At 43.1% G+C, this 27,700-nt stretch overlaps 1 protein-coding gene across 5 annotated transcripts in view; it reads left to right on the top strand.

Annotated features, from left to right (window-relative positions):
* SERGEF (secretion regulating guanine nucleotide exchange factor) overlaps positions 1–27,700 on the top strand; it is a 218,252-nt gene that overhangs the window by 124,859 nt on the left and 65,693 nt on the right. For all 5 annotated transcript variants that reach the window (XM_037522726.2, XM_037522728.2, XM_037522727.2 and 2 more), the window contains one exon: positions 8,217–8,253. In XM_037522726.2, coding sequence (XP_037378623.1) covers positions 8,217–8,253 — 37 coding nt within the window. The remainder of the gene's footprint in view (positions 1–8,216; positions 8,254–27,700) is intronic.

Below are 27,700 nucleotides of genomic sequence, written 5' to 3'. Positions count from 1 at the left end.
TGCCAGGACCTCCGTCTGGGGCCTTTTCTGAGCCTTAGGATAAAACCCCGTTGTCCGACAAGACTGCAGTTTGCCGAAAAACGTGCCCAGCCTCCTACCCCTGCTTGTACTAGATCTGACAATTCTGGTTGTCACTTCAGAGTTGTATAAAATGACAACGGGGTTTGGATAGGGTTGTAACAAAGGCTGCACAGAGGCGCCTATTCCATTTCTTCTTAGCCCCAGGCTGGCAGGAGGCTTTCATTCTGGAGGTGCTCCCTGCACACTTCTCGCTGCTCTCCTTTTACCCTACCAGCGTCAGTCCCTGCCAAGGTCTCCCAGCACGCAGCCCTCCGCTGGGTCCAGCGGAATAGCACCCGCTGGCCCTTGCAGGTCTGGTGTCTGCACACGTGGGCCTCGTTGCCATGGCATCGGCGGGCTCCCGGGCCCATTGGTGAGGGGCTGGAACCAATCAGCAGGCCCCGCGGGCCGCCTGGCGCTGCCTGGTCCCTGGGCTGCCCTGGATGCTCGGGAAGGCGAGGACTGTTCCTGCCCTGTGGCGCGTCGCTGGGCTGAGCCCAGCTTCCTCTCCTTGGAGACTAAGTGCCATGTGCCCCGAGTCCTGGCCACACCCCGCCACACTGCTTTCCCCGCCCTGATTTCTCCTGATCAAAAAGCTGGTGGATTCCCCACCGAGCGATAGCTTCCTGGGAGGGCTGGGGACAATACTTTATTGTCATTTTACAGCAGTTCCCCTCAAGAGAACTCCCTGGAGTGGCTTCTTGATTGGTTGGTCCAAACATGGGCATTCCTAGTCCACAAGGTGTTACCTGAATCTCCTCAGTCTTGACTTTTCCAGCATAAGATCTTTTGATAATTGCAGGGGCTTCCAGAAATAAGGAACTGGTTGGGAGGTTTATTTTTATCTTATATGGAATAGGAAGGTTGAATTTGAATGATCACAGAATCTGCAACTCCACCAGCTGTTAAGACACTGGGCAAATTTTCTCACCTCTCTGAATCCCAGTCACCTCATTTGTCAGGTGATTGTAACAAAAGAATCTTTATCTCAGGTTTGGTATACTTTTAAGCGAGATAAATACAGGCAAAGCTGTTAGCCAGGTGCCTCAATAAGGGCCAGTCAGCTGTTTTGAGCAATGGTACAAGTGTATTACGGAAAACTGAAATTGTCTCATTGAACATTTGGCAAGTATTCTCACGTTAATCTGATTTATACTTTTTCATTTGTCCTATTTGCCCATTCAGCATATATTCACTAGGTAACTGCTATGTAAGGCAGACATGGCACAAGTGCATTCTGATCCCATGCAGATCGGTAAAGGGAGTCAGAGTCCTCAGTAGTTTTGCAGGTTTTTTATTTGGGTTCACCAGGCATATGGCAGGCAGGGGTGCTGGCGGGGGTGGGAGGCTGGCAGGCCTGCCAGCCTCCCAGCCCCCAGCAAGTCCTCACTCTATCTGGGCTCTCTAGCGTTCGTTCTGCTGCTTCTCGGCTTCGGCTGCGGCTGCTGCTGGTGCTGGTGCTGCTGGCGTCCCCCGTGACGCCGCCCTTAAAAGCACAGTCTTAGCTCAGCTGAATCCCATCTACCTATGCCCACACCCTATTCCAGGTGCCCACCATCAGGCATGCATTCAGGACAAGGATCCATCATCTATCCTGATGGCGGAAGGGCAGAAAAGCCTGATATTTTCTTTACCCTACATGCTACCAGTCAGTTCTTGCCCCAGTTCATCCCCATCCAGCTGTATTCAGTGGGAGGCAGGCCCAAGGGCAGTTGTATCTCCTTTCATAGAAGCTGATGGAGTCTAACCTAGCAGCACTGTTGCTGGGAGATCTTGTCCTCATGAGAGTTGTGGGTTTGGAATTGCTTGCTTTAGTTCTGCCTCCTAAGGCTGATATGTTGAACAGAGCAGCCCTCTCTACTGTTTGAGCAGCACAGATTCAGCACATCCACGTTCATTCCTCATCCTCATCCTTGGGTGGGGGGGCGTGTGCCCTCTTCTCTTGAAACCCCATCTTGTCAGAGCTTCCCTGGTGGCCTAGGGGTTAAGTCTCAGTGCTATTACCACTATAGCCTGAGTTCAATCCCTGGGCAGGGAGCTAACCCACATATGGCGCAGCAGACCTCTCCTGTCTTGCTCACTGCTCCCCTTAGCAGTGTATTTCAGTAGATTCACCTGTTCTGCTCCCCACTCTGTCTCTGATAAATCCTGTCACCCCCCCACCCCACACTACTGGCCTACACCCCAATTCTAATACACACACACAAAGAAAAAGAAGCCCTTCTTCCTTTCCCCCTAGCAAGCTCATGCCTACTTTGCCTATAGTGGGACTGTGTTTCCCAGGATTGACCTCTGTTGTTGGCATGCTGTGATTTGCTGTGCTAGTTCCTAGAACTCTTCCTTACTTTCTTTTTTAAAATATATTTATTTTATTTATATAAGAGCCAGGTTACAGGCCAGATGTGCGGGAGGGTAAGAGGATTCACCAGAGACAGAGCGGGGAATAGAACAGGCAGACTGATGAAATACACTGCTGAGGGGAGCAGCAGGTGAGACAGGAGAGGTCTGCTGTGCCATGGTTGCTCCGAGGCTGGCAGGGATTGAACCGGCACTGCAGAGGCCACAGACAGATTCACAGCACTGCGCTCAACCACCTGCACCACCAGGGAGGCCCCCCTCCTTACTTTCGATCCCCCTCATCATCTCTACACTCTATTCTTATCCTCACTGTGCATCTTGGTGCCTCAGTACCTCTCCAGTTGGGCTGCAGTAGTCACACTGATAATCACACTTCCTTTGGAAGTGTGATAATCTCATCTTTTTTTTAAATTTTTTTTTATTTTTCATTTTATGTAATTCTTACATCATTTTTCATCTTTGCACAATGTATGCATTTTCATTTTGGTTATATTCCCCATACAATTGCAACCCCCCCCCTTATTTTGACACTAGTCCTTCCTCTCCCTGCCCCTCCTTCCCCACCCACCCCCTGTAGTGTGTCTCTGGTTTATAGTTGCTTGTTGATTTTGATTTTCACTTTGTATTGATTAGTCTTTTTCCTGGTCTCTTATTTAGGTTTTCTAGATTCCTGCTATGAGTGAGACCTTCCAGTATTTTTCTTTTTCTTTCTGACTTATTTCGCTGAGCATGATCCCTTCCAGCTTCATCCATGTTGCTGCAAATTGCATGTGTTTATCTTTTTTGATTGCTGAGTAATATTCCATGATGTATATGTACCACATCTTCTTGATCCAGTCATCTATTTTTGGGAACTTGGGTTGTTTCCATAGCTTAGCTATTGTAAACAGTGCTGCTATATCATCTAACTTCTTTGGGCCCCTTACTTTTGTACTCCTCCCACCCCTCCTCATGCCCTGTACTTGGGCTGTGTGGCAGAGGCACAGCTGGACAGATGGACTGATGGATGTCTGAGAGAGAGACAACTAACACATGTTCAGTTCATAAATAGACATCTTATATGTGATAAGGGCCATGATGAAGAGTGCTGTTGGCATTGTCAGGGTGGAGCAGCTGGCTCTGCCTCAGGAAGTCAGGCTTTACCAGGAGGTGATGTTTGAGCAATCTTAAAGGAGTTAGTTAGATCAACAGTGGGAGAAAGGGAATTCCATTCAAGGAGAATAGCATACACGAAAGCCTGAAATCTCGTGATGTCCTTAGAGAAAATATAATGTGGTATGAATGGAACAAGGGAAACATGTTATTTGAGTTTGAGGGTTCATGAATAGCCGAGGGTGGGAATGAGGCCGAGATGTTAAAGGATCTACTCACGAGGACCTTGTAAACCATACTGTGTAGTTTAGACTTTGCCTTCCCAACACTGGGAGGCTGTGAGGATTTTACGTAGGGACATGATGTGGTTAGATTTATATATAAGCAAGATAAATGCATGGCTGTGAGGAATGGATTGTCTTACTTGTCCTCTAGCAATTCTGTAAGGCAGACAGGATGTGTATTGTTTTTACAACTGAGAACACTGAGGCCTGAAAGGTTAAATACCTTGCCAAAGATCTCAGAGCCAGAAAGCAAAGGATCTAGGTTTCACCTACTTCCTGGCTCTGAATTGCTTTCTCCTGGGCACACTGCCATTGTTAACAGAGTCTTCTAGAAAGCTGCTTGCAGCTGGGCAGTGGGTAGATGCTGACAGGAGCAATATGAAGCAAATGGTCATTGATACAATCTTTTGAAGGAGTGTCGCACTGGGATTTTGTGGCCTGTGGTGTTCAGTCTCCTGACCTCTATACCAGTGCATAGACAGCAAGAAGCAGTGGGGAGCTTGGAGCTTCAGGATCTACAGTGCCTTGACAAAATCTACTCATCACTGTCTCCCTCATTAATTCAGGGCAGCATTTGCTGCCCGATCCAGGCATTTGTCAGTGACTTGTTTCTGGAAGCCCCTTGTCCTCAAGGTTGGTCAGCTCAGCAGTCAGTAGCCCCAGGGTGCACCCTGGCAGAGGCAGGCCCTTTCTTAGCCTGTATTTTGCAAAATGAAATGATTGTTTTTTTTTTTAAATAAAGGTAACGTGATCTAACAGTATAGAACACGGAGCATGGAGATCAGGCAGACCTAGGTTTTAGTTCTGCTGTTGCTGTTTAATTTACATAAGTCTCAAGTTTTCTTATCTCTAAAATGAGCAAAGCTGACCCCACCTGAAAAGATTGTTGTGATGGTTAATATGTGATAATATTTTAAAGTGCCTGGTACATACGAGTCTTAAATATAGGATGACTTTAATTCCTGCTCTTATCACTGCCACCAGAGTAAAAGAAGATTTGAAAAACAGAATAGAAGGAACAAACTCATATCTTACCACTGTGATCCAACTACCCTTATATTTCATTATAGCTCCTTCAAATATTTTTCTCCACTACTTTGAAATATTTTGGATTTGGGTAGCATTTAATTTTATAATTATTTTATACATTTTATAATTATAATTTTATAACCAGATTTTCCCCCTCTGTAGTGGGAACTGCAATATATGTATTTTTAAAATATATTTTTTCTGATTATAAAAATAGGGTATAAAATTCAAAGCATATAAGAAGCAAAGGGAAAAATCATACTCATAATTCCTGCCTCATTCATAGGCCAGAGGTAATCCCTGTTAACATTGTGATGTATTTCCTTCTAGTGTTTTTTTTTTTTTTTTTGAGTTAACATTAGTATATAAAACTGTATAGGTTCTAAGATTACATCATCTCACCATGCCCACAAACAAATGTCTAGTTACCTTCTGCTTACCTGTCGGCCCATTTTGCCATTTCCTCCCACTTCCTTACCTCTGGCGATGCCATTCTATTTACAGAATCAAGGGTTTGTTTTTGTTTTCTTTATATTCCACAAAGGAGTGAAATCATATGGTACTTGTCTTTTTCCTTTTGACTTACTTCAATTAGCACAACCCCCTAAAAGTCCATCCATGTTGTCAGAAATAGCAAGATTTTATCCTTTTTATGGGTGAGTAGTATTCCATGTTTTGTACCACATATATTCTTTAACCACTCACCCTCTGAGTTGGGCGGTTGGGTTGTTTCCATATCTTGGCTATTGCAAATAGTGCTGCAATGAACATAGGGGTGAATATATCTTTTCAAGTTCGTGTTTTCATGGGTAAATATCCAGAAGTAGGGTTACTGGGTCATATGCTAGTTCTATTTTTTATTTTTTTGAGAACTCTCCATACTGTTTCCCATGTGGTTGCACCATTCCCACCAACAGTGGACAAGGGTTCCCTTTTCTCTACATCATTGCCAACACCTATTATTTCTTGATTTTTTAATAATAGCCTTTCTATCAGGTATGAGGTGATATATCACTGGGTTTGATTTGCATTTCCCTAGAGATAAGCCATAGTGAGCATCTTTTCATGTGTCTGTTGTGTATCATTGGTGAAATGTCTGTTTCGCTCCTCTCCCCATTTTTCAATCAGGTGGTATGCTATTTGGTTGTTGAGTTGTATGAGTTGTTTGTATGTTAACTCCTGGTCTGATGTGTGGTTTGCAGACATGATCTCCCTCCAGTAGGTTGCCTTTTCGTTTTAACAATGGTTTCGTTTGCTGTGCAGAAACTTTTTAGTTTGGTGGAGTCCCATTTGTTTATATCCCCATTTGTTTCGCTTGCTGTTGGAGATAAATCCACAGACATCACTAGGATCAGTGTCAAACAGCTATTGACTTCTGTTTTCTTCTGTGTATTTTATGATTTCAGTCCTTACATACAAGTCTTTAATCCATTTTGAATTGATTTCACTATGTGGTATAAGATAGTAATTCCTTCTGGTCTTTTAAAATCGTTTGTTTTATAGATCATATTATATATACATTTTTATGCAATTTTTCAATTCACATGGTATCTTGGGTATTTTCCTATTACTGTAAGCTTCATTTTCCAAGGATACATACTCTTTCATCAGATAGTTGTACCACAATTTATATAAGCATTCTGCTATTGGTAGACATCTAAATTTTCCCCAGTTATTTAAGAAGCTTCCTATGACAGAACCTAGGGAACCAGTCTCAGTCTAACCAGAAAATGTGTGATGGACTTCGCTGTGTGTGCAGCCCTGGGTGAGGCCCAGTGTGACTCCTCCAATAAATCGGATTGAGAGCCTGCTGCAAAGAGCTCAGAGACTAGACAACCTGGAAATGTTTACCAGGGTAAACTACATAGGTGTTTCTTTACCAGACACTGTTAGAGAGTTCACTTAAGTGTGGTTACCCTCATCCCTGTGGAAGATGGGACCTGGGAAGCTCTTACAAGGAAGAAAGCCTAGGATTACTTGCTGCCTCTTCTCATCAATTAGCATGCTATTTGGCTGTTTGAGCCAGTTACCTTAAATATTACGGGCCTGTGCTAATTACCTTTGAATATCACTTCCAAGAGGTTTCTGCTGGAAAAGAGTGAGAACCAATAGCATAAAGAAAGTTGCTTATGTGAGAATCGGGAGAATCAGAATGACTCTTAAGTTTTGACACACACTTGCTCTGACACCCAAGGCAAATTACTTCCTCTTCCCAAGCCTTGGTTTTGTCCTCATGATGTTGAAATATTGGACCATACAATCTTTAGCCCATCCAGCATTGATAGTTCATGAGTACCTGAAGCCTTAGTCTTGCTAGCAGCTAAAGTAAGCATCCTGATAAGGGTCACAGGATGCTTCTCTAGAGTAAGAGTTCCTTTCATTAGTCCCCAAGGAAAGGTTTTTACATTCCATCCACTTCTGGTAGAAGTAGGGATGGACAGAGACTGAAAGGCAAGCAATGTGTCTCATTGTGCATAAATGCTGGATTCAGTCCCAAGTGATGCCTTTTATGTGTTAGATCTTTGTTCTTTTGTGTATTTAGTTCTTTTACTTATTCTCTCATTTAGCAGAGTTCTGGATCTTATACAGTCCATTTCTGCAATAGAAGGGATGAATAAGCCTCAGCCCTGTCCTCAAGACACATGTAGTCTAGTGAGGAGACAGAAAAAATGTCAGAGGCAGCAAGATACTAACTACAACAAGGTTCATATAAGTCACTTATATGAAAGGAGTGCTTGAGTTTGTCTTGAAGCCATAACAAAAGAGTCACTGTGGATGCGTTCAGATTTTAAAAGATGAGAGTAAGTTTTCTAGACAGGCAGTTGAGGAGAGGCGCTCAAGCAGAGGAAGAGCCTGTGCAAAGGCCTAGAGGTGTGAGTGACCATGTCATGTTCTGAGACCTGCAGATAGTTTGTGTGGCCGCGTGTGAGAGTGAGCTGACGAGGGAAAGTCGGGCATTTCTCCTCAGACAGGTCTGTTTCCACTGAATTCCTTGCTCATTTTATCAATCCAGGTGAGAGGGATGGTTTTTCTTAGTCCAGTTTTCTGAAACTGTCGCTTATGTTGCTATATATTTCCATTTTTATGGTAATACATACTCATTATAGAAAGTTTGAAAAATACAAAATAGTAAGAAGAAAGGATGAAGAGACCATTTATGGTCTCACTGCTTAAAGACCAAAAAAACATTTTCATTCAATACATTTTTTTCTCTTTATGTGATAATATGTTGTAATTATAGTTTTAACCTTTGTATATGGCATCCCTTTCTATTTACTTCCTAAAATTTTCCCCCAAAAGGGATAGTATCTTTAAAAATAACTGTGATCATAAAATATACTGATGCAAATATCTTTGCTTCCTCTCACATAATTTATTTTCTTTCTTTCACAGGTCTCTTGTGGCTCAGAGCATAATCTGGCAGTGATTGGTAAGTGATTACTATACCGATAAACCTTGTTTATCATGAAACTGGCAGAATTAGAGAAGATTCTTGGTTAACTACAGGTCAGGGGCTGTGTGTCAGGGAAGATTCTTGGAAATGGAAGTCTTTGTTTGACCAAGGTTCTACTGAAATCCCCTTTTCTAAAAATTTCATTCCACATCACTGAGCATTTTTCTAAGTTGCCTGAGCTGGCCTCCCTGCCTCAGGAAGGCATTTGAGAACATTGAAGATCTTACAGTCTGGGGGCATCATGTGTAAAAAGCTAGAGAGAAAAGGGGAAGAGGATTGGGTTGTTCCTGGTTCTTCTAGTAAATCCCTTACAGGCAAGTTCTTTCTTCTGAATTGGCTCTTTGGAAACACAGGGCTCTGCTCATTGCCCTCACTGCCTTGTATTTTATTGCACTCAGGAACTCCCCTTTAAAGCCAAACAGCTGATTCATTGAGGTTTCCTCTGGACAACCAGGGCTCACTGTTTTTATAATATGGCCTATGAGTAATTCCTTCAAAAGAAGTCTTCTTAGCACCTCCACAGACTCAATCTCATGTTACAGGACAGCAAAGAGGATGGAACATAGGTCAGACAGCATGAGTTTAATGCAGGCTTCCACTTATTAGTGTTACTATGTGAACTTGGATGAGTCCTGAACCCCTTGATGCCTTATTTTTCTCATCTTGAAAGTGAGAGAGAAAACAATAAACCAGGAGGGCAAAAGCACCTACTTTATAATTGTTGTGTGAACTAAACAAGTTGATATATATAAAGGATAAAGAACAGGATTTAGCTCCTAACAAGGGTAGAAATGCTAGGTGTTACTAACTCGCTATCTTTAGTGCAAATAGTTGATCTCCTGTGGATTGTAGTTCCCCCATTTGTAAAATGGAGAAAGTAAAGCAAAAAGCCAAGTTCCCCTCCAGCTCTGACATTTTAGGTCTCTATTGTAACCTCATCACTGTCTGCCTTGTATGGGTAATTTCTGCTTTTGTCTACTTGCTCCTGGCCTCTGACTGTAAACTTCTGAAGGGCAAGGCCCCTGTGTTTTCCTTTTGCTTCCTGCTTATTTGCAGCAACCAGAGCAGTGCCTGGCACTCAGCAGAGACTCAAGCACTCTTTTCTGAATTGAGCTAGACTGGCTCAGCTGCCTGGGGAGGCAGCAGTTTGAAGCACTACTTTGCAGGCCTGAATGTGATGTGCAAGGAGGCAGAACCAAGGACAGCAGAGGAGGTAGACAGCCAGCCAGCAAGGGCTGGGGGGAGGGGGAGTAAAAGGGGCTGGAGTCAGAGAAGGAGCGAGAAAATGTTAGCAGCAAACCTGCAATAGCAGCACCAGATACTTTATACCGGAACTGCTCTAGCCTGGGTGTAATTAAGACAGGCTGATCAAAGAGTCAGAGTCAGTGCCTAGGATGTCGCTACTGCTGCTGTCTCTGGACTGGGAGAGGTTGGCTTCCTCTGGGATCAGCACAAACAAGAAGATTACAGGGAATCTGAATCTATGAAAGAACAAAATCCAGATTTTGGGGTGGGGGTCAGCAAGCAGGGCAACAGGCTGAGCTCGCAGAGGTAGCCTGGGGCTGTAGAAAGAGCATAGACTCTGCAGGCAGAGCCTTGGTTCAAGGAGCTCTACCTCTGTGTTAGCTGCCATGATTCCCTCATCTACGTAACAGGGATCATTCGCTTTGCAGGATTGTTGTTCTGAGGATTAGGTGAGAGAGTGTATGTGAAATACTTGGCATAATGCAGGAGAATAAGAAATATATATATATATATATATATATGTAATTTTCATTTCCCTTGGTCAGGGTGGCGAGAGGGGAGAATCCCTTGTGGGTGTAACTGTTCTAATGAAGTATTTCTTGAGGGAAAGAATATTCTGGAAAGGTGTATCCAGCAGTATCCAAATAAGGAGACTATCAGAGGCAGTGGGGGAGCAGGGCATGTGATGAATGCTTTGAGGGCAGACCTGTTATTTTCTGTTCGTCTGCAGCACCTGGGGCATGGCTCACAGTCCACTGAGTGCATGGTTCAGAGTTAGGAAATGTGTGTGCCCTCTCACAGGGCTCTGGACATGTCTCCCTGCCTGCCTGTGAGCTGGGAGCAGAGGCTCCCCGCAGCCAGAGGAATGAGGCCCTCAGTGGGTGCCCTGCAGGGTGCAAGTTGTGCAATATGAAGTGACAAGAAGCCGCCTGCTTGCCCTGGCAGGAGGCCAGCAAGAGGGAGACAAACTGTAGAAGAGTGCTTACCAGCTAAAAGCCTGGTTCTTATTGTCAGCTTCCCCCTCAGCCCCTCTGCTGCTGCCTATTTCAAATGGATTTCTCGGCCTTCAGTCTCATTCCCCGAGATCCAGCCTCTCAGAGGTGGGGGCTGTGTCCCACCCATGACAGGCAAAAAACAGTTACAGAATGTGAAGAAGGCAGACTTTGTTCAAGGGTATAAAGAGACTTAATGTCAATAAATGTGCCACAGACAAATCAAACTGGAAGGGAAGGTGAAATCGATGACTGAAAGCGCATAACTGGGGACCTAGCTGTTCTGGGGAAAGGATGCAACTCCATAAGGTGTAAACTCAGAGGTTAAACCAGCTAACAGGTTGCCCAGGGATGAGTAGCAGTGAATGGTAGATCTGTCTGCCTGACTTCCAAGATGGCTCTTTAGCAGTCCAAGGACCTGTGGCAATATGGGTGGTGGTTAAGAAGGGCACAGGCATTTGGAACTGATAACCTGCTTTGTGATCCTGGTTCTTCCACTTATGAGCTATGTAGCCTTCTATAAGTGGCTTAACCTCTCTGTTTTGATTGCCTCATCTAGAAAAAATCATAATATTGACTTTATAGTGTTGTTAGGTAAAGTGCTAAGAACAGTGCCTGGCACAAAAGTCCAGAGTCAGTGAATCTTAACAGCTATTACTATTATTATATTGAGGCTTCAAGGAAGGAAGTACATAACTGTGACTTTAAGAAGGCCTGAGGTTCGGGGTGGGACTCTCAGCAGCTAATGAGAAAGTATCTTCCCCACCGAGATGTCAGGGTCCAGAGTAGGTCTCAGTATAGCTGTAGAAAGGATTTGTAAACTGGAGCTTGGGGACCCTAATCTGGTCAATCTGGAAATCCCAACAGCCCTGAAACAGTGCTAACCCAGATTTATTCCAGGTCAGGATTCTGCTCTCCTTTGTCCCAGGGACTCAGGGCCTGCATATGCCAGCTTGAGGAGAGTCCCACAGTGGCCTCACTTCAGGTTTCTTAGGGGATCAAAATAACTGTGCTGCTACTTCCTTCCAGGTTTCTTTCCCTCCCTTTCTTTGCATTTTGCTTTGGTTTTTCCCTGAGTTTTCTAGTGAAGTTTCTCTTGACATATTATGTGTTTGCTGCCAGACACCCCCATGACTAGATAGGATGGTGAGGCCTGCAAGTTCCTGCTTTAAATGAAGAACTGCTGGAGCCACATGTAGAAAAACTCGAGTAACATTCAGGGAGGCGAGAGCTGAGGCCATTGGCCACACTGGCCTGGCCACATCTCCAGTGATGTGTGCCTCCTTTACTCACTTCGCAGTGCTGAACCTGCATTGCTGCATCCAAGTTCTCTTTTGTAAAATCATCCTCACAATTACTCACTTCTAAAAGTTGTTCTTCCAAAAGGCATAGGAGCATCAGGTACCTGCTGCGTGTCTGCCCCATGATAGGTGCTCAGCAGGGGCACGCTCACTTGGCGGGTTCACTCCTGTGCTGCTTTCTTTATTCCTTCCCTTCCACCCAGGATTTTCCTCCACATCTGACAAAGCTGGCTGCCTGGCTCCCATTCATGAGCCTAGACTGAGGTCAGCAGAGGTGAGGTGGGGCATGTGGCCACCACTTACTCAAGATCCCTGCCTGCCAGTGGCAGGCTCCCCGGCCCCAACTCTGTCTTCAGGGTCCTCACCTCCGTGTCTGGCTGAATTGGCTCCAGCTGTTTTGCTTCCCCCGGGAGCAGCTTATTTTGGCTTGAATGGGCAATTTGTTTGCCTTCTCTCCTGATGTGCAGTTGTTCAGCCTCCCTTTCCTGCAGAGAAAAAAAAGCTGACTGCATTTCCTCTCTCCCTGCTCCACACAGACCCTTGCAAAGGATTTTATTGGTGGCCTTTTCCTGGAGCACGTAGGCTCACCAGACAGGCATTGTTAAAGGGTTAGATATTTGGCAGGAGTGTGGTATCTCCTCCTCCTCCAAGCAAAGCCAGTTCTTTCACCAAATTGCAGCTATAATCTATGCAAGGATCTTTTTCTCCTCCCTCCATTTCACTGATGATTTCCAATTGTTGAACCTTTGTACCGTTGTAATATGTGTGGCAAAGCATCTGATCTGGGCCTGAAACCCATCAAACAAAGTCATGTAAGAACTGAATAGAGAAAACACTTTTTTTTTTTAAACACTGGTTATACCTCTGAGAGACACTCTTTCCAAATTCCAGGGCCTGTGGAGAGTTACAGGGTAGGACAAGCTTGTGCTGTACACAGCATGACAGGCAGAGTGTGACTGCTTTACCTATGTTATCCCATGAACCCTCAGCAGTTGATGAATTGGCACCATCACCATTGTTTTTTTTTTTTTTTTAAAGATTTATTTATTTATTTATTTATACAAGCACTGGGTACAGTCAGAAGCGCGGGAGGGTGAGAGAATTCACCAGAGCAGGCAGAAGGACTGAAGTACACTGCTGAGGGGAGCAGTGGGCGGCAGGAGAGGTCTGCGCGCCATGTAGGACCCTCCTCCGGTGGCTGGGGAGTAGCCGGGGATCGAACCAGCACTGTAGAGGCTGCGGCCAACTTCGCAACCCAGCGCTCAACCGCTGCGCCACCGGGGAGGTCCACCATCACCATTGTTAACCCTGTTTTCTAGATGTGGGAAGCCTAACTAAGGCTGAGCAGTGTTGCCCATGCAGGTCATAGGGTGATGATGAATCTGTGTGTTGAGTCTGTAACCAGGACTTTAACTTCAGGCCTGTGGTCTGCTCCCTGATGCTGTCTTCCTGCAGGCCATGGAGAGTCTGGCTTGTTTTTAAAACCACCAGGGAAGATTATTTCATCTCCTATTTCAATATGTGGCTCCCCTTCACGTTGGAAAGTTCTTCTGTATATCCAACCTAAATCTCTTGCTTACGATTAAGCAGTTCTCTGCATAATAACCAAATAAAATCATAAATTGATGGCATTGTTTTGGAAAACCACCTGTTCAACATTCTTCTTCCTCCTTCCGGCATCCCTCTTCTCTTAAAAAATTAATTTTCTTATTTAATGCTATAGGTTTATGATTTAAAATTTAAAAAGCATAAAAAGATTTAAAATGAAAAACCTCCCTCTTACCATATCTTCTCTCTGCCTGGTTCCCAAAACCCTTATGTGCAGCTAATGCTATGAGTAGTTTCTTCTGTGTCCCTCTAGTTTCTTTTAGTGTGTATAAATGAATACCAAGATTTTAATCTTTACATAAATGGTAGTATGCTCTACATATTTTTTCATGTCTGATTTTTTTCTTTCAACATCTTGTTTGGGACAGCTCTCCATATCTGTGTAAAAGCCTTCCTATTTCTTTATTACAGCTATGTAGAATCTAGTATATCCATGTACCATTATTTATTTATCTTGTACCCTGTTGATGGACATTTAGGTCCTTTCCAGTTTTTTGCTATTACGAGTTGTGAGGCAGCAAATGTGTATGTGTTATTTCATGTGTGGGAGAGGGTAGTCGTTGGATAAATTCTTAGAAGTGCAAATAAGTGTATTTACAAAAGAGCAAGTGTATTTGTTATTTTGCAGGATCCTGCAAAATAAGCCTCCAGAGGAATTATACCATTTTTCACTCCCACCAGCAAGGTACAAGAACGCCTATTTCTGCAGCCTCCCTAATGGTGTTTTAAGAAACTTTTGGAATTTTGCCAGTCTGATAGGTGAAAAAATATTTAGGGTGGTTTTGTTTTACTTTTTAAGCTGAAGTACCATACATGTATAGTAAAACACACAAATCTTAAGTGTTTGGTTTGACGCATTTTTGCATATGTATATAACTAAAAAAACCACCACCCAGTACCAGATACAGAATATTGTTAGGCCCCAGAAGGCTCCCTCCCACCGCTTTTCGGTCAGTGCACCACCCTTACAGTTTGAGAGACTTATATTGTCTTAAGCCTCTGATTTTGTGATAATTTGTTACAGTAGCAATGAAAAACTAATACAGATATAGGAGATCCCATCACAAAGAAGGAAATACAAATGGCTCTTGACATGTGAAAAGATGCTGAATTTTCATAGTAACACAAGCTAGACAGATTAGAAAGGCCACAGCAAGGAGCAGAATCGGAGGCCTTAGAATACCAGATACCAGGATTTCCTATGAAGCTACAGTAGTCAAGATGGTACATGCAAACAGAGAAACTAATGAAAGTCCAAAAAGAGACTCACCGGTATTGATTTACCGCAAAGGATCCTCTAAAATGGGGGGAAAGATTTTATTTTCAATAAGTGGTTTTAGACCATTTAGAACAATGGTCAGAAATCTGAAGTGGGTCTCATTGGGCTGAAATCAGGGTCTGAACAGACTGCATTCCTTTCTGAAGGCTCTACATAGTCTTTTCTTGCCTTCTCTAGCTTCTAGAGGCCACCTGCACTCCTGGGCTTGTGGCTGCTTTCTGTCTTCGAAGTTGTGGCTCTCTGCAAGTCTCCTTCACATCCTGCCGCTCTGTTGGTGACTCTGCCTCCCTCTTTCACATTTAAGAGTCTTGTGATTATACAGGGTCCACCCTGTTTTTCCCTATTTTTCAGTCAGGTTTCAACTAATTAGCAGACTTAAATTAATCTGCTACCTCTGTTCTCTTTTGCTATATAACAAGGCATATTCAAAGGCTCCAGGAATCAGGAATTTTGGGGGGAGAGAAGGTCATTATTCTGCCTACCACAATATCCTTTACCCTTTATACAGTTGGATTGTTGTTGGGTTTTTCCCAATAGATTTCTAGGAGCATTTTATGTGTTAGAGAGATTAGACCTTTGTGATTTATTGCAAATGTATTTTCTTAGTTTTTCTGTCTTTTGATTTTGCTGTTGGTGTTTTACTTTTTCTTTTTTTCTTTTCTTTTCTTTTTTTTTTTTTGGTCTTTTACTGGTTTGGTCAAGCACCACTTTCTTTTACTAGAGATGAAATTTGTCAGTCTTTTCTTGTATAGCTTCTGAATCTGAGTTTGAGAAACCCTCCCCACTTGAGCCTATAAAGGACTTTCTTCATATTTTATTCTAGTATGTACATGGTTTTGTTTTTCACATGCATGTCTTTGATCCATTTGGAATTTATCCTGATATAAGTGGCAGATGTGGATTCACCTTCATTTTTCCAGATGGCTACCAATGGTCTCTACACTATTTATTGATTTGTTGAATTCCCTTTCTTTTTGACTACCTTCCTCCCCATTGCTGTGAGACATAAAGAGAGGCAGTGACTTACTCAAGATTGCCCCGCTAATCAATGGCAGAGCTTGGGCTGCAGAGCTGGTCACTGATTTTCCAGGAGCTTTCTCAAGCTTTGTTGTCTCCTGGGCTGTTTATCAAGCAGTGTGTGGGGGTAAGAGTGTAGGAGTATGCATGGGCAGGAGTGGGTGTATGTGCTTAAACAGAGAAGTCTCTTTCAGTTTCCTTGGTTCTCAGTGTCCCAAGTCCTGCTTTGCTCAACTCTGGAGCGGATGGACATGTTGCCACTTACACACCTCACCACTTGAGGCACCATATCTCTTCCCTGCCTGCTCAGAAATGTGATAAGATCCTTAGCATTTTAGATGTTTCACAATTAATACAGAGGTGTTTTTACAGACCATTAGTTATCATTCAAGTCACATTTCTGTCGAGTCATTTGTTTTCAAGGCAGAGTCTCACACCGCAAGGTGTCCCTTTTAACTTTCGATAAAGGTGGCGCCTCACCATTATTCCTAAAGAAGCAAGGTGTTTATCGCTTGGCAGTCATGCTGCACATGATCACAGGTGAGGATGCTTGGCCGTCAGGAGGGCTCACATACTGGCTAAATTATCTCTCTCTCATGCCAGCCTTTTAGGCACAGTTGATCACCACATTTTAGTACAATGCTCTGAGGCTTCTTTGGTTGCTTACAGTAGCAAAAACTGCACTTATTTACAGACACTCAAGAGGCTTGGGGCCTTGCAAAGGTAAATTAACCAAGGTGAACTCAAGGTCAAAAACAGTCAGGGTAAGCTAGAGGCAGGGTTCTGCAATGGCAGGGCTGAGGTCTCTGCCACCAACTCTCTGTGTGATCCTGGGTAGTCGCTGTTCCTCTCCAGGCCTTAGGATCCCCATCTGAGAAATGTTGTTAAGTCAGCTGCACCACTTGAGTCTGCCCTCATGTTCACAAACTGTGTTGTACACCTTTATTAAATTTTTTAAAATTGAATTTTTCAGTTGTTTACATATCTATATAACTTGGGGGTTATATTTTTTATTCCTCCATATGTAATAGACCCAAATAGTCTGCACTTGCCTTGCATGCAGTAGGCGCTTCACATGCTTGTTAAACACACAGTGAATGTTAGAGACGATATTTTCCTTTTCCTTCCTCTTGCTGGTGGCCGATCTGTGCCACGCACCACTCTGGATGTTGTGGTGGAATCTAGCAGGTGGTTGTTGCCTTATGGGGCTCACATTTAATGCAAAAGAGAGCTATGGATTGAGTCTGACATATAATATGTACCTAATCAATACTGTTTGAATGAGTGAATAAATACAAAGCAGTGAGAGTGATGAGAATTGGAAGAAAGCATGAAGAGGAAGTGTGATCAATTTTCGAAATCGCTGAAAGAAGTAGCTCCTGAGTGAGGAAAGGTGAAGAGCAGTCTGTGCAGAGGGATCAACATGAGCAAAGGGAAGGTGGGTTTTAAAATGTGCGAGTCGTGGCTAAGGGACAACAAGACAGCTGAGGGTCACTAGTAGGGCCAAGTCTCAATAGCCACTGACTTTAATGTATGTGGAATCATTATGGGTTATTTAGGAGGACACTCAGAAGTGTTCACAATTGTAGCAGAAAATAAAAGACTTTTCTTCTCCCTTTTTTCAGGAAAAGATAATGCCCTTTTACAGAATAAAAGAGAACTGTGTTGTACATCTTTATTTTATTTTTTAAAATTGAATTTTTCAGTTGTTCATATATCTATATAACTTGGGGGTTACATTTTTTTTACTTATCATTAAAAGAGAGTAGCTGAGTACCCACTAAATGCTGGGGCCCATTCTGAGTATTTGATAGATGTCATTTCATTCAGTCATCACCATGCAAGTAAGAAGATGGACAGATGAGGATTGTCCCAGTTTTCCAGATGGATAAATGGAGACTCAACAGGTGGAGCCCAGGATTCAGACTAACATCTGCTACCTCCCTGCAGCCATTAGACTTTGGCTTATTAGCATATGAAACAGCATCAGTGGAGCTTGTAGCTTGTACTTTGGCTTTGGAGGACAGAAAACAGCAAGGGCAGAGCTCCTTGTCCTGACTGTATTTGTTTAAAGGGATGGAGGCCTGTACCTATCCCAGCCTGTTCTCAGAGTATAGCCCCTGGAGGAGACCATGTGCAACTTGGGGAAACTTTGACAATGGCCAAATGGTCAGGCCCCATGAGTCTGCTCTGTCCTTTTGAAGACAGAGCCAATTTCTTGAGCCAAGCTGATACCATGCTATCTCCCAGTATTGACCCTAGTACCCACAGGCCTCAGCTTGTGCTGGTGCTCCCCAGTATTATCTACCTTATGGCTGCTGTCTCTACTGTCCCTTGACTCTGTGGACTCCTCCTGGGTTCCTCCTGGGTGTACCTAAAGCCTCAAATGCAGAACAACTGTGACTCTTTTTTTTTTTTTTTTTTAACATGCCAAAGAATTTTTTATTTTCATTTTTATTACATATTTCATAAAAAACAAAATCAAATAATTTTAACCTCAGTAATTTGAACTAAGCAAACCTATAATCAGAAATAATTTAAATGTAATAGAAACTTGAAATAAGTTATAACATTTGATCCCTATTTTTCTCATATATAGAATAATAAAAGTCTATTTTTTTTTTTCGCTCTCTACTACACTATTTTATTTTATTTTTTTTTTTTAAATCTTAAATTTTATTTTTATATTCCCCCATACAATTGCAAACGCCCCATTCTGACCCCAATCCCTCCACTCCCGCCCCCCAACCCCCAAAAAGTGTCTCTGGTTCATAGTTTTTTGTTGATTTTGATTTTCACTTTCTTATATTCATTTTCCAGGTCCCTTATTTAAGTTTTCTAGATTCCTGCTATGAGTGAGACCATCCGGTATTTTTCTTTTTCTTTTTGACTTATTTCGCTGAGCATGATCCCTTCCAGCGCCATCCATGTTGCTGCAAATTGCATGTATTTATCTTTTTTGAATGCTGAGTAATATTCCATGGTATATATGTACCACATCTTCTTGATCCAGTCATCTACTTTTGGGCATTTGGGTTGTTTCCAAAGCTTAGCTATTGTAAACAGTGCTGCTATAAACATAGGGTGCAGGTGCTCTTTGGAATTGATGTTTCTGTGTCTTTTGGGTAAATACCTAGGAGTGGAATTGCTGGATCATATGGAAGCTCTATGTTTAGTAGGTCCAGAAATCTCCACACAGCTCTCCATAGTGGTTGGACCAGTTTGCACTCCCACCAACAGTGCAGAAGAGTTCCTTTTTCTCCACATCCTCGCCAACATTTGTTGTTGCTAGTTTTTTAATATGTGCCATTCTCACTGGTGTGAGATGGTATCTCATGGTAGTTTTGATTTGCATTTCCCTGATTGCAAGTGATGTTGAACATTTTTTCATATGTCTGTTGGCCATTTGCATTTCCTCTTCAGAGAAGTTTCTTTTTAGCTCTTCTGCCCATTTTTTGACTGGATTATTTTCTTTGTTGTTGCTGAGTCTCATCAGCTCTTTGCAGATTTTTGTGATCAGTCCTTTATCATTAGTGTTGGGTGCAAAAATGTTCTCCCAGTTGGTGGGTTTCTCTTTGTTTTTGTTATTGTCTCTTTTGCTGTGCAGAAGCTCTTTAATTTGATGTAGTCCCAGCTGTTTATCTTTCTCTTCACTATCACTGCTTGGGTGATGTGTCTGTAAAGATGTCTTTGATGTGCAAATCCCGTAGTGTTTCGCCTATATTTCCTTCTATGTATTTTATGGTTTCAGGTCTTATGTCTAGTTCTTTAATCCATTTTGAGTTGATTTTTGTGTATGGTGTGAGGTAGTGGTCAAGCTTCATTCTTTTGCATGTAGCGACCCAGTTTTCCCAGCACCATTTATTGAACAAACTTTCTTTGCTCCAATGCATAGTCTTTGCTCCTTTGTCAAAGATTAGTTGACCATAAATCTGTGGGTTTATTTCTGGATTTTCTATTCGATTCCATTGGTCTGTATGTCTGTTCTTGTTCCAATACCATGCAGTTTTGATGATTATGGCTTTGTAGTATAGTTTGAAGTCTGGGAGTTTGATGCCTCCATTTCCTCTTTTTTTTTCAGTAGAGCTTTGGCTATTCAGGTTTTTGGTGATTCCATATGAATTTCATCAATAATTGTTCTATTTCTTTTTTTTTTTTTTTTTTTTTTTTTAATAGAGGCATGTTTTTATTTATTTATTTATTATATTGTTTGTTTTGTTTATACATGCACTGGGTACAGTCAGAAGCGCGGAGGTGAGAGAATTCACCAGAGCCAGAGCGGGAGCAGAGCAGGCAGAAGGGCTGAAGTACACTGCTGAGGGGAGCAGCGGGCGGCAGGAGAGGTCTGCGCGCCATGTGGGATCCTCCTCCGGTGGCCGGGGAGCAGCCGGGATCGAACCGGCGCCGCAGAGGCCGCGGGCAGCTTCACAACCCAGCGCTCAACCGCTGCGCCACCGGGGAGGCCCAATTGTTCTATTTCTTTGAAGAATGCCATTGAGATTTTGATTGGAATAGCATTGAATCTGTATATTGCTTTTGGTAGGATGGCCATTTTAATAATGTTTATTCTTCCAATCCATGAGCAGGGGATGTCTTTCCATTTCTTTGTGTCTTCTATTTCTTTTAACAGTGTTTTATAGTTTTCTTTGTATAGGTCCTTTACCTCTTTTGTTAGATTTATTCCCAAATATTTGATTTTTTTTGTTTCAATAATAAAAGGGTGGTTTTTTTGATTTCTTCTTCTTCAGATTTATTGTTTGTGTATAGGAAGGCTACTGACTTTTGCATGTTGATTTTGTATCCTGCCACTTTACTGAACTGACCGATGAGTTGAATTAGTTTTTCTGTGGAGATTTTGGGGTTCTCTATGTATATTATCATATCATCTGCAAATAGTGATAGTTTGACTTCTTCTTTTCCTATTTGGATTCCTTGGATGTCTTTCTCTTGTCTTATTGCTCTGGCTAGGACTTCCAGTATTATATTGAAAAGCAGTGGTGAGAGTGGACATCCTTGTCTTGTTCCAGATCTTAATGGAATTGCTTTCAGCTTTTCACCATTGAGAATGATACTGGCTGTTGGCTTGTCATAGATGGCCTTTATGATGTTGAGGTATGTTCCTTGTATCCCAAGAATTTCAAGGGCTTTTATCATGAATGGGTGTTGCACTTTGTCGAAGGCTTTCTCAGCATCTATTGATATTATCATATGGTTTTTATATTTCTTTTTGTTGATGTGTTGGATAACGTTGATTGATTTTCTGATGTTAAACCATCCTTGTGCCCCTGGAATGAATCCAACTTGGTCGTGGTGAATTATCTTATGGATACATTGTTGGATTCTGATAGCTAAAATTTTATTGAGGATTTTTGCATCAGTGTTCATTAGGAGATTGGCCTATAGTTTTCCTTTTTTGTGTTGTCCTTATTCGGTTTTGGTATTAGTGTAATATTGGCTTCATAGAACGTGTTTGGTATTGTCCCTTCCTTCTCAATTTTTTGGAAGAGTTTGTGAAGGATAGGCACTAATTCGTCTCTGAATGTTTGGTAGAATTCATTTGTAAATCCATCAGGTCCTGGGCTTTTGTTTTTGGGGAGGTTTTTGATTACCATTTCAATTTCGCTGCTTGTAATTGGTCTGTTTAGGTGTTCTATTTCTTCTTTATCTAGCTTTGGGTGATTGTAGAGTTGTAGGAATTTGTCCATCTCCTCTAGATTGTTGAACTTGTTTCCATATAACTGTTCATAGTAGTTACTGATTATTCTTTTGATTTCTGCTGTGTCCGTTGTGATTTCTCCTCTTTCATTTATGATCCTGTGTATTTGTGCTTTCTCCCTTTTTTCCTTTGTGAGCCTGGCTAGGGGTTTGTCTATTTTATTTATTTTTTCAAAGAACCAGCTCTTGGTTTCATTGATCTTTTGGATTGTTTTTTTAGTTTCAATTTCATTTATTTCTGCTTTGGTTTTTATTATTTCTTTTCTTCTACTGGATTTGGGGTTTTTTTGTTGTTCTTTTTCTAGATCTTTGAGCTTCGAGATTAGGTTGTTTCTTTGAGTTCTTTCTTGTTTTTTGATGTGAGCTTCTATTGCTATATATTTTCCTCTTATTACTGCTTTTGCTGCATCCCATACATTTAGGATATTGGTGTCCTCCTTGTCATTCAATTCAAAGAATTTTTTAATTTCTTCTTTGATCTCCTCGTTAGTCCAGTGGTCTTCCAGTAGTGTGGCTTTTAATCTCCATGAGGTAGGATAGTTCCTTGCCTTCTTTTTATGATTTATTTCTAGTTTGATGCCTTCGTGGTCAGAAAAGATGGTTGGTATGATTTCAATCTTGGTGTATCTGTTGATGTTTGTCTTGTGCCCCAGTATGTGATCGATCCTGGAGAATGATCCGTGTGCGCTTGAGAAAAATGTGTACTCCGTTTTTTTTGGGTTTAGTGTTCTATAGATGTCTGTTAAGCCCAAATGCTCTAGGTCCTTATTTAGAGCTTTAGTTTCTTTACTTATTTTTTGTCTTGTTGATCTATCCATTGTTGATAGTGGTGTGTTGAAGTCTCCCACTACGTATGTGTTTTCTCTGATGTCTGTTTTCAGAGAGGACAACAGTTGTCTGATATATTTTGGTGCTCTTTCGTTTGGTGAGTATATGTTAATGAGTGTTATTTCTTCTTGAAGTATTGTCCCCTTAATCATAATGTAGTGACCATTGGGGTCTCTTTTTATTTTTTTGAGTTTGAAGTCTGTTTTATCTGATATAAGTATAGCTGTTCCTGCTTTCTTTTTTGGCCCATTTGCTTGTAGGATTGTTTTCCATCCTTTGACTTTGAGCCTATTTTTATCTTTTGTAGCTAAATGTGTTTCCTGGAGACAGCAAAAGGTTGGGTTTTGTTTCTTAATCCAGGCTGCAACTCTGTGTCTTTTTATTGAAGAGTTTAGTCCATTTACATTTAGAGTTAATATTGATATGGTAGCATCTGTATTTGCCATTATGTTTGTCTTTCCTTTGATTTTATTTATTCTTTTAATAACTTTTTTTTTTTTTGGTCTTCTTTCGTTGTTATTCGTCCCTCTGAGGTTCTGGCTTTAGGATTCCTTGTAGTATTTTTTGGAGTGGGGGTTTATTCGTAATGAAATTCCGGAGTTTCTCTTTGTCTGGGAAGGTCCATATTCTTTCTTCATGGAGGAAAGAGAGCTTTGCGGGATAGAGTATTCTTGGTTGGCATCTGTTTTCTTGGAGTCTGTTGACTATGTCCCTCCACTCTCTCCTTGCCCGTAGTGTTTCTTCAGAGAAGTCTGATGTCAGCCTGATTGGTTTTCCTTTGAATGTTATCTGTTTCTTTCCTCTTGTCAGCTTCATTATTTTTTCCTTGTCCTGGATTCTTGGGAGCTTTACTATTATGTGTCTTGCTGTGTTTTTCCTTTCGTCGTGGAAGTTTGGTGTTCTTCTTGCTTCTTGTATATCAATTTTCAGCTCCTTCTTCGCATTTGGGAAGTTCTCTTCAATTATCTCCTGGAATATTTTCTCTGTTCCTACATCTCTCTCCTCTCCTTCTGGAATTCCTATAACTCTTATATTTCCTTTCCTCATGGAGTCAGATAGTTCTCGAAGTCTTTCTTCGTTCTTTTTCCTTCGTACTTCTCTTTCCTTTTCTGTTTTGGTTCTTTTTATTTCTGTGTCTTCAAGAGAACTTATTCGTTCTTCCATTTCATCTATTCTGCTTTCCTTGCTTTTCCCGGAGTTCTTTAGTTCCTCCATTAATTCTTTGATCTCCTGCATTTCTTTTACTTCCCTCTTTAGGGACTCAATTTCATTCTTCTGACCATTGTTTTCCCTCTTTAGGGACTCAATTTCCTTCTTCTGATCTATCACTTTTTTAATCATGGCAATTTTAAATTCTCTTTCTGGAAGGCTCAGAAGTTCTTCCAAGTTGCTGTCGTTGCAATCTGGGGAGTGGTTTTCTTTTTGTGGTGTGCTTCTTTCCTGAGGAGTTGTTAGGTTGCGTGTGGTTCTTCTACTCCCTACTGTCTGTTTTCTAATTTGTCGTATGCGTTGGGACACTGTGATGCTCGGACTGACTGGCATCTTGGGTGAACTTCTCCGCTCCCCTCTGGCTCTTCCAGGAGCCATCTCTGCCTTCTGGGGGAGCTTTCTGCTGGTTTTAGGCAGTTTTTACTGAAGAAATGTCCCTGTTCTCAAATGGCGAAGCGGGATGCAGTCCCTGCGCCTCCGGTTTCAGGCACACTCTTCTGCGCCCCCGGTCTGCCCCGGACGTGAGTGCCTGCTCCCTCTGTGGGCTCAGACTGCTGGTCGGAAGGGGCCTGGCGTGGAATAACTTCCCGGCTGGCCACTGCAGAAGCCTTCTGCCCTTTTCAAGCAGTCTTAAGAAATTTCCTGTTCTATGGGGTGTTAGTGACTTTTTTTTCCTGGTCACTAGGTGGCGCCAGAGATCTCTCCTAGTGTCCTTGGGGGGCTGTTTTTCGTCCCCCCAACCCCGTGGGACAGGGAGCAGAGCGGGAATGGTAGGGTACACCTCAACAGCTTTGGGGTGCTGTGTCTGCCTTGTGCCCCACCGTCGTGGAGAACCCACGCCCCGAATTTTCGTGCCCCGGGTCTCAGTTCAAAGCCCTCAGTTCCAGGACGCGGGCTGTAGCCCAGTTCAGTGGCGCGGGAATGGCGCCTTTTGCACTGCTCCCGTGCCCGGGTGCCTGGTTCCTGCTCACTCAGGGAGGGACCTTCACCTCAGTGAGGACCTCCGCGCGTCTCCCCGCAAGCCTAGGTCGTCTCCCCGCAAGCCTAGGTCGCAGGCGCGGGTACCTGGGCAGCCGCGTTTCTGGTCTGCACTTGCTTTTCAAGCTCCCCGAGCGCGCCGCGTTTCCGCGCAAGCTTACCGGCAGCCCTGGCTGTGTGCGCGTCTCCCGGGGTCTTTGTTCTTCTCTAATGGCGCCCGGAGCCGTTCCCTCACCGCCGCGGCGGATCCTGCAGGGTTCGCCTCAGCTCCCGTTCACGGGGTGTGGTGGCTGCAATAGTTCCTTTCCACGCACAGTCCCGCTTGCTGCGTCGTTTGTTCTTGTTGGTTGTTTTGGTTTGTTGTTTCCCTCCTCTCTGCGGGTCGGAGAGTGCCACCTCTGTGGGCGGGGGAGGGGAGCAGGGTTCTGCGCTTCCCTCCCTTCTAGTCCTCTTTTATGGCCACTTTCTTCTTCGGGTAGTTTGCTGGAGTCGTCCGTTTATCTTCCGTGTCCCAGTTCTCACTGGGACCTGCCGCTTTTCCTCCCTATTAACTTTTTTTAATGGGAGATCTTACTCGCAGCGTCTCCTCGCCGCCATGTTGCCTCCAACTGTGACTCTTCATGCCAAAGTCTCGTTCACTTTCTCTGGACAAGGCTTCAGCAATGTTCTGTTTTCCCATTGGGCCATTTGTGGGCTCATTCACTTACTAGAAGTTTGCACCATGTAGTAGAAAGAGCCCCGGCCAAGGCACCTGCATACGAAACTAACTGCTGTCACCTTGAGCAGAGCCCTGTCCTTCCTGGGCCTCCCTTTCTTTATGGGTAAGACGAATTGTATAACTTTGAGGGCTCTTTCAGCTTGTACGCTTTCTGAGATTGTGTTTTATTCATCCATAAGCTCACGCCTTCACCCTGCACAGGTTTAGGGAATGCTTCTCAGAAGAGATGATATTTGAAGTGGCTTTTAAGTGATGAGTAGGAGGAGGAGAACAAAAGCAGGGAGAAGACATGGCGATCTGGAGCAAGAGGAGACGGGGAGTAGGGCAGTTCGTGGCAGGGAAGTCTGCCACCTGGTCGTGAAGACCTTAAATGTCAGACTAAGGAGCTGGGGCTCCATCCCGTGGGTGGGTAACAGGGCTCAGGGAAGGTTTTAAAGCAGAGGAATGACTTGATCGGATTTGTTTTCAAAAGCTAACAACCGTTCAACAGAGGAGCCTGAGAGGAATGGCAGTGACCTGTGGCTTTATAAGATAATAATTCAGTAGTTCTCGTCAGCTTGAGACAAGAAAGATGCTACTGACCTTTGGATCCTTAGCATACCTGATGTCTGATTGTTTCCACTAAGCATGGTGGCCTCAGCATCCCCATCAGACTCCTTGACCAGACTGTGCCTCATCCTAGTTGCCACTCTGGGCCTAGCCCAAGGCCAGTCCCCCTTTTCCCTTAGTGGCTAAGAGGCTAAGAGACATGGTCAGAAGCTCCACAGTATAGTGCAACTGTGGCTAGTGCCACAGTTGTCAGTGGCACCCTATGTGTCCTCTCTACTTCCCAAAGCACAGACACTTCACCTCATCCATCTTCTGTTTTTTCTCAGCCACCCTGAAGTTCTCTGGGAAAGCACAGTCCCTAGTGTACAAATGAGGAACTGCAGTCTCAGAAAGCCGGCTTGATTTGTCCCAAGCAGCACAAATCGTGTAGGAGCCTGAGGCCTTGGAGTTAGGAAGTCATGGGTACTGATTCCAACTCTGCTGCTTAGTATCTGTGTGACCGTGGGCAAGGTTGCTACCTTCTCTGAACCGTGGGTGTCTCGTCTCTAAAGACTGAGATAATAATAGCTGCTGTAGGTGCTTGTCTTTGGAGTAAATTATGTGGTTTATGGAAACGCTCTTGGCACAGAGTAGGTGCTCTGCATGTCTGTTTCTGACTCACTCCAGTGCTCTTTCTGGTGTTTTACCTTGCTTCCCATATGGCCCTCCTTGTCACGTCCCTTGCACCTCTATTCTTAAATCAGTGCCACAGGCATAGATTAATGAAGCCAGGCTCTGTGGGTGAGGTGAGAGGAAATGTCCTCTTCCCCCACTTTGCGTGTTGCCTGGTTGGCATGTGGTGAAGAGGAGAATGTCTAGGCTGACAGCCAAGTGGTCTCGCCATCCAGTGTGGGACGAACGACCTCTCCTTCCTCCCTAGGGAACTCTGTGTGGCACATGCCAGGCTCAGCGCCTCCGAGGACGCGAGGCATGTGTATTGTATATATGTACATTTACTATAACACGTAACCCTGTTTTTCAGAGGAGAAAAGGGAGACGCAGAAAAGTTAGACTCATTCCTGCCTTAGGATCTCACAACTAATATTTGGTGGGAATGGTATTTTGAACTAGATTATTTGACTCTGGAGCATGGGCTCTTTGTTATTAAATTACTTTTTATTATAGAATGGCGTGTGTATGTGTGTGTGTGTTTAAAAAGAAAAAAAAAATCACTAAAAGGCTTAATAATTGCAGTTTCTGCCTCACCTTTTCCTACCCCCTGGTTCTACTGCCAGAGCCACCATTTTGAATTATTTTCAGGAATCGCCCTCTGTATTTCTTTCTACATTCCTCTGCATATCTTAAATAACTCAAATGCTTATTTAAGATATTAATTTTAGATAAAATAAATTGAATCTGTTGATTAAATATAAATAAAAACTTAATTACCTTATATCACCACCCTTGTTTCTTCTCTCTATCGTCCCAGCTATGATTCAGTCCTCAGTTCATTATTGTGGCCAGTGTAAATCCTGCTTTCACTGCTGAGCCAAGTAGTGTAGCATGATATGGCTCCCGTGCTGTACTTTTTCTTCTCCTGGAGTTAAAATTGCCAGGTTTTGTCCCCTTCATTTTATTGATTTTTCTATATACTAATTACTGATTCTCCTGAAAATGCCCCCAGAATATCTGTAAAATTTCTTTTGATATAATACTCTTTTTGATTCAGTCAAATATATCAACTCTATTAGTAGTCTCCCCACCATCCTCACTGTACCCCACTCCAGAGCCCTGCCTTCCTGTGCCAACCTGAAATGCTTACTCTAGGCCCACACAGTCATTACCCTGTGATTTTCCTTTCCTTTACTCTCCTGTGTTAAATCCCTGTCTCATCTGCTCCCTGTCTTTGCCCTTCCTTATATTAGTTTCTTATTTTGTTGGCTTTTGTAGGAGAGGGTTACCTTTCTGAGGGCGAGGGGTCGAATTTAACTGATCTTATCTAAGA

This window comes from Talpa occidentalis, unplaced genomic scaffold (assembly GCF_014898055.3).
Source record: "Talpa occidentalis isolate TD23 unplaced genomic scaffold, MPIMG_talOcc4v2.1 talOcc4.3, whole genome shotgun sequence".
Taxonomy (NCBI): domain Eukaryota; kingdom Metazoa; phylum Chordata; class Mammalia; order Eulipotyphla; family Talpidae; genus Talpa; species Talpa occidentalis.
The sequence above is the reverse complement of the archived record's forward strand: the minus strand, read 5'-3'. Positions and strand labels throughout refer to the sequence as shown.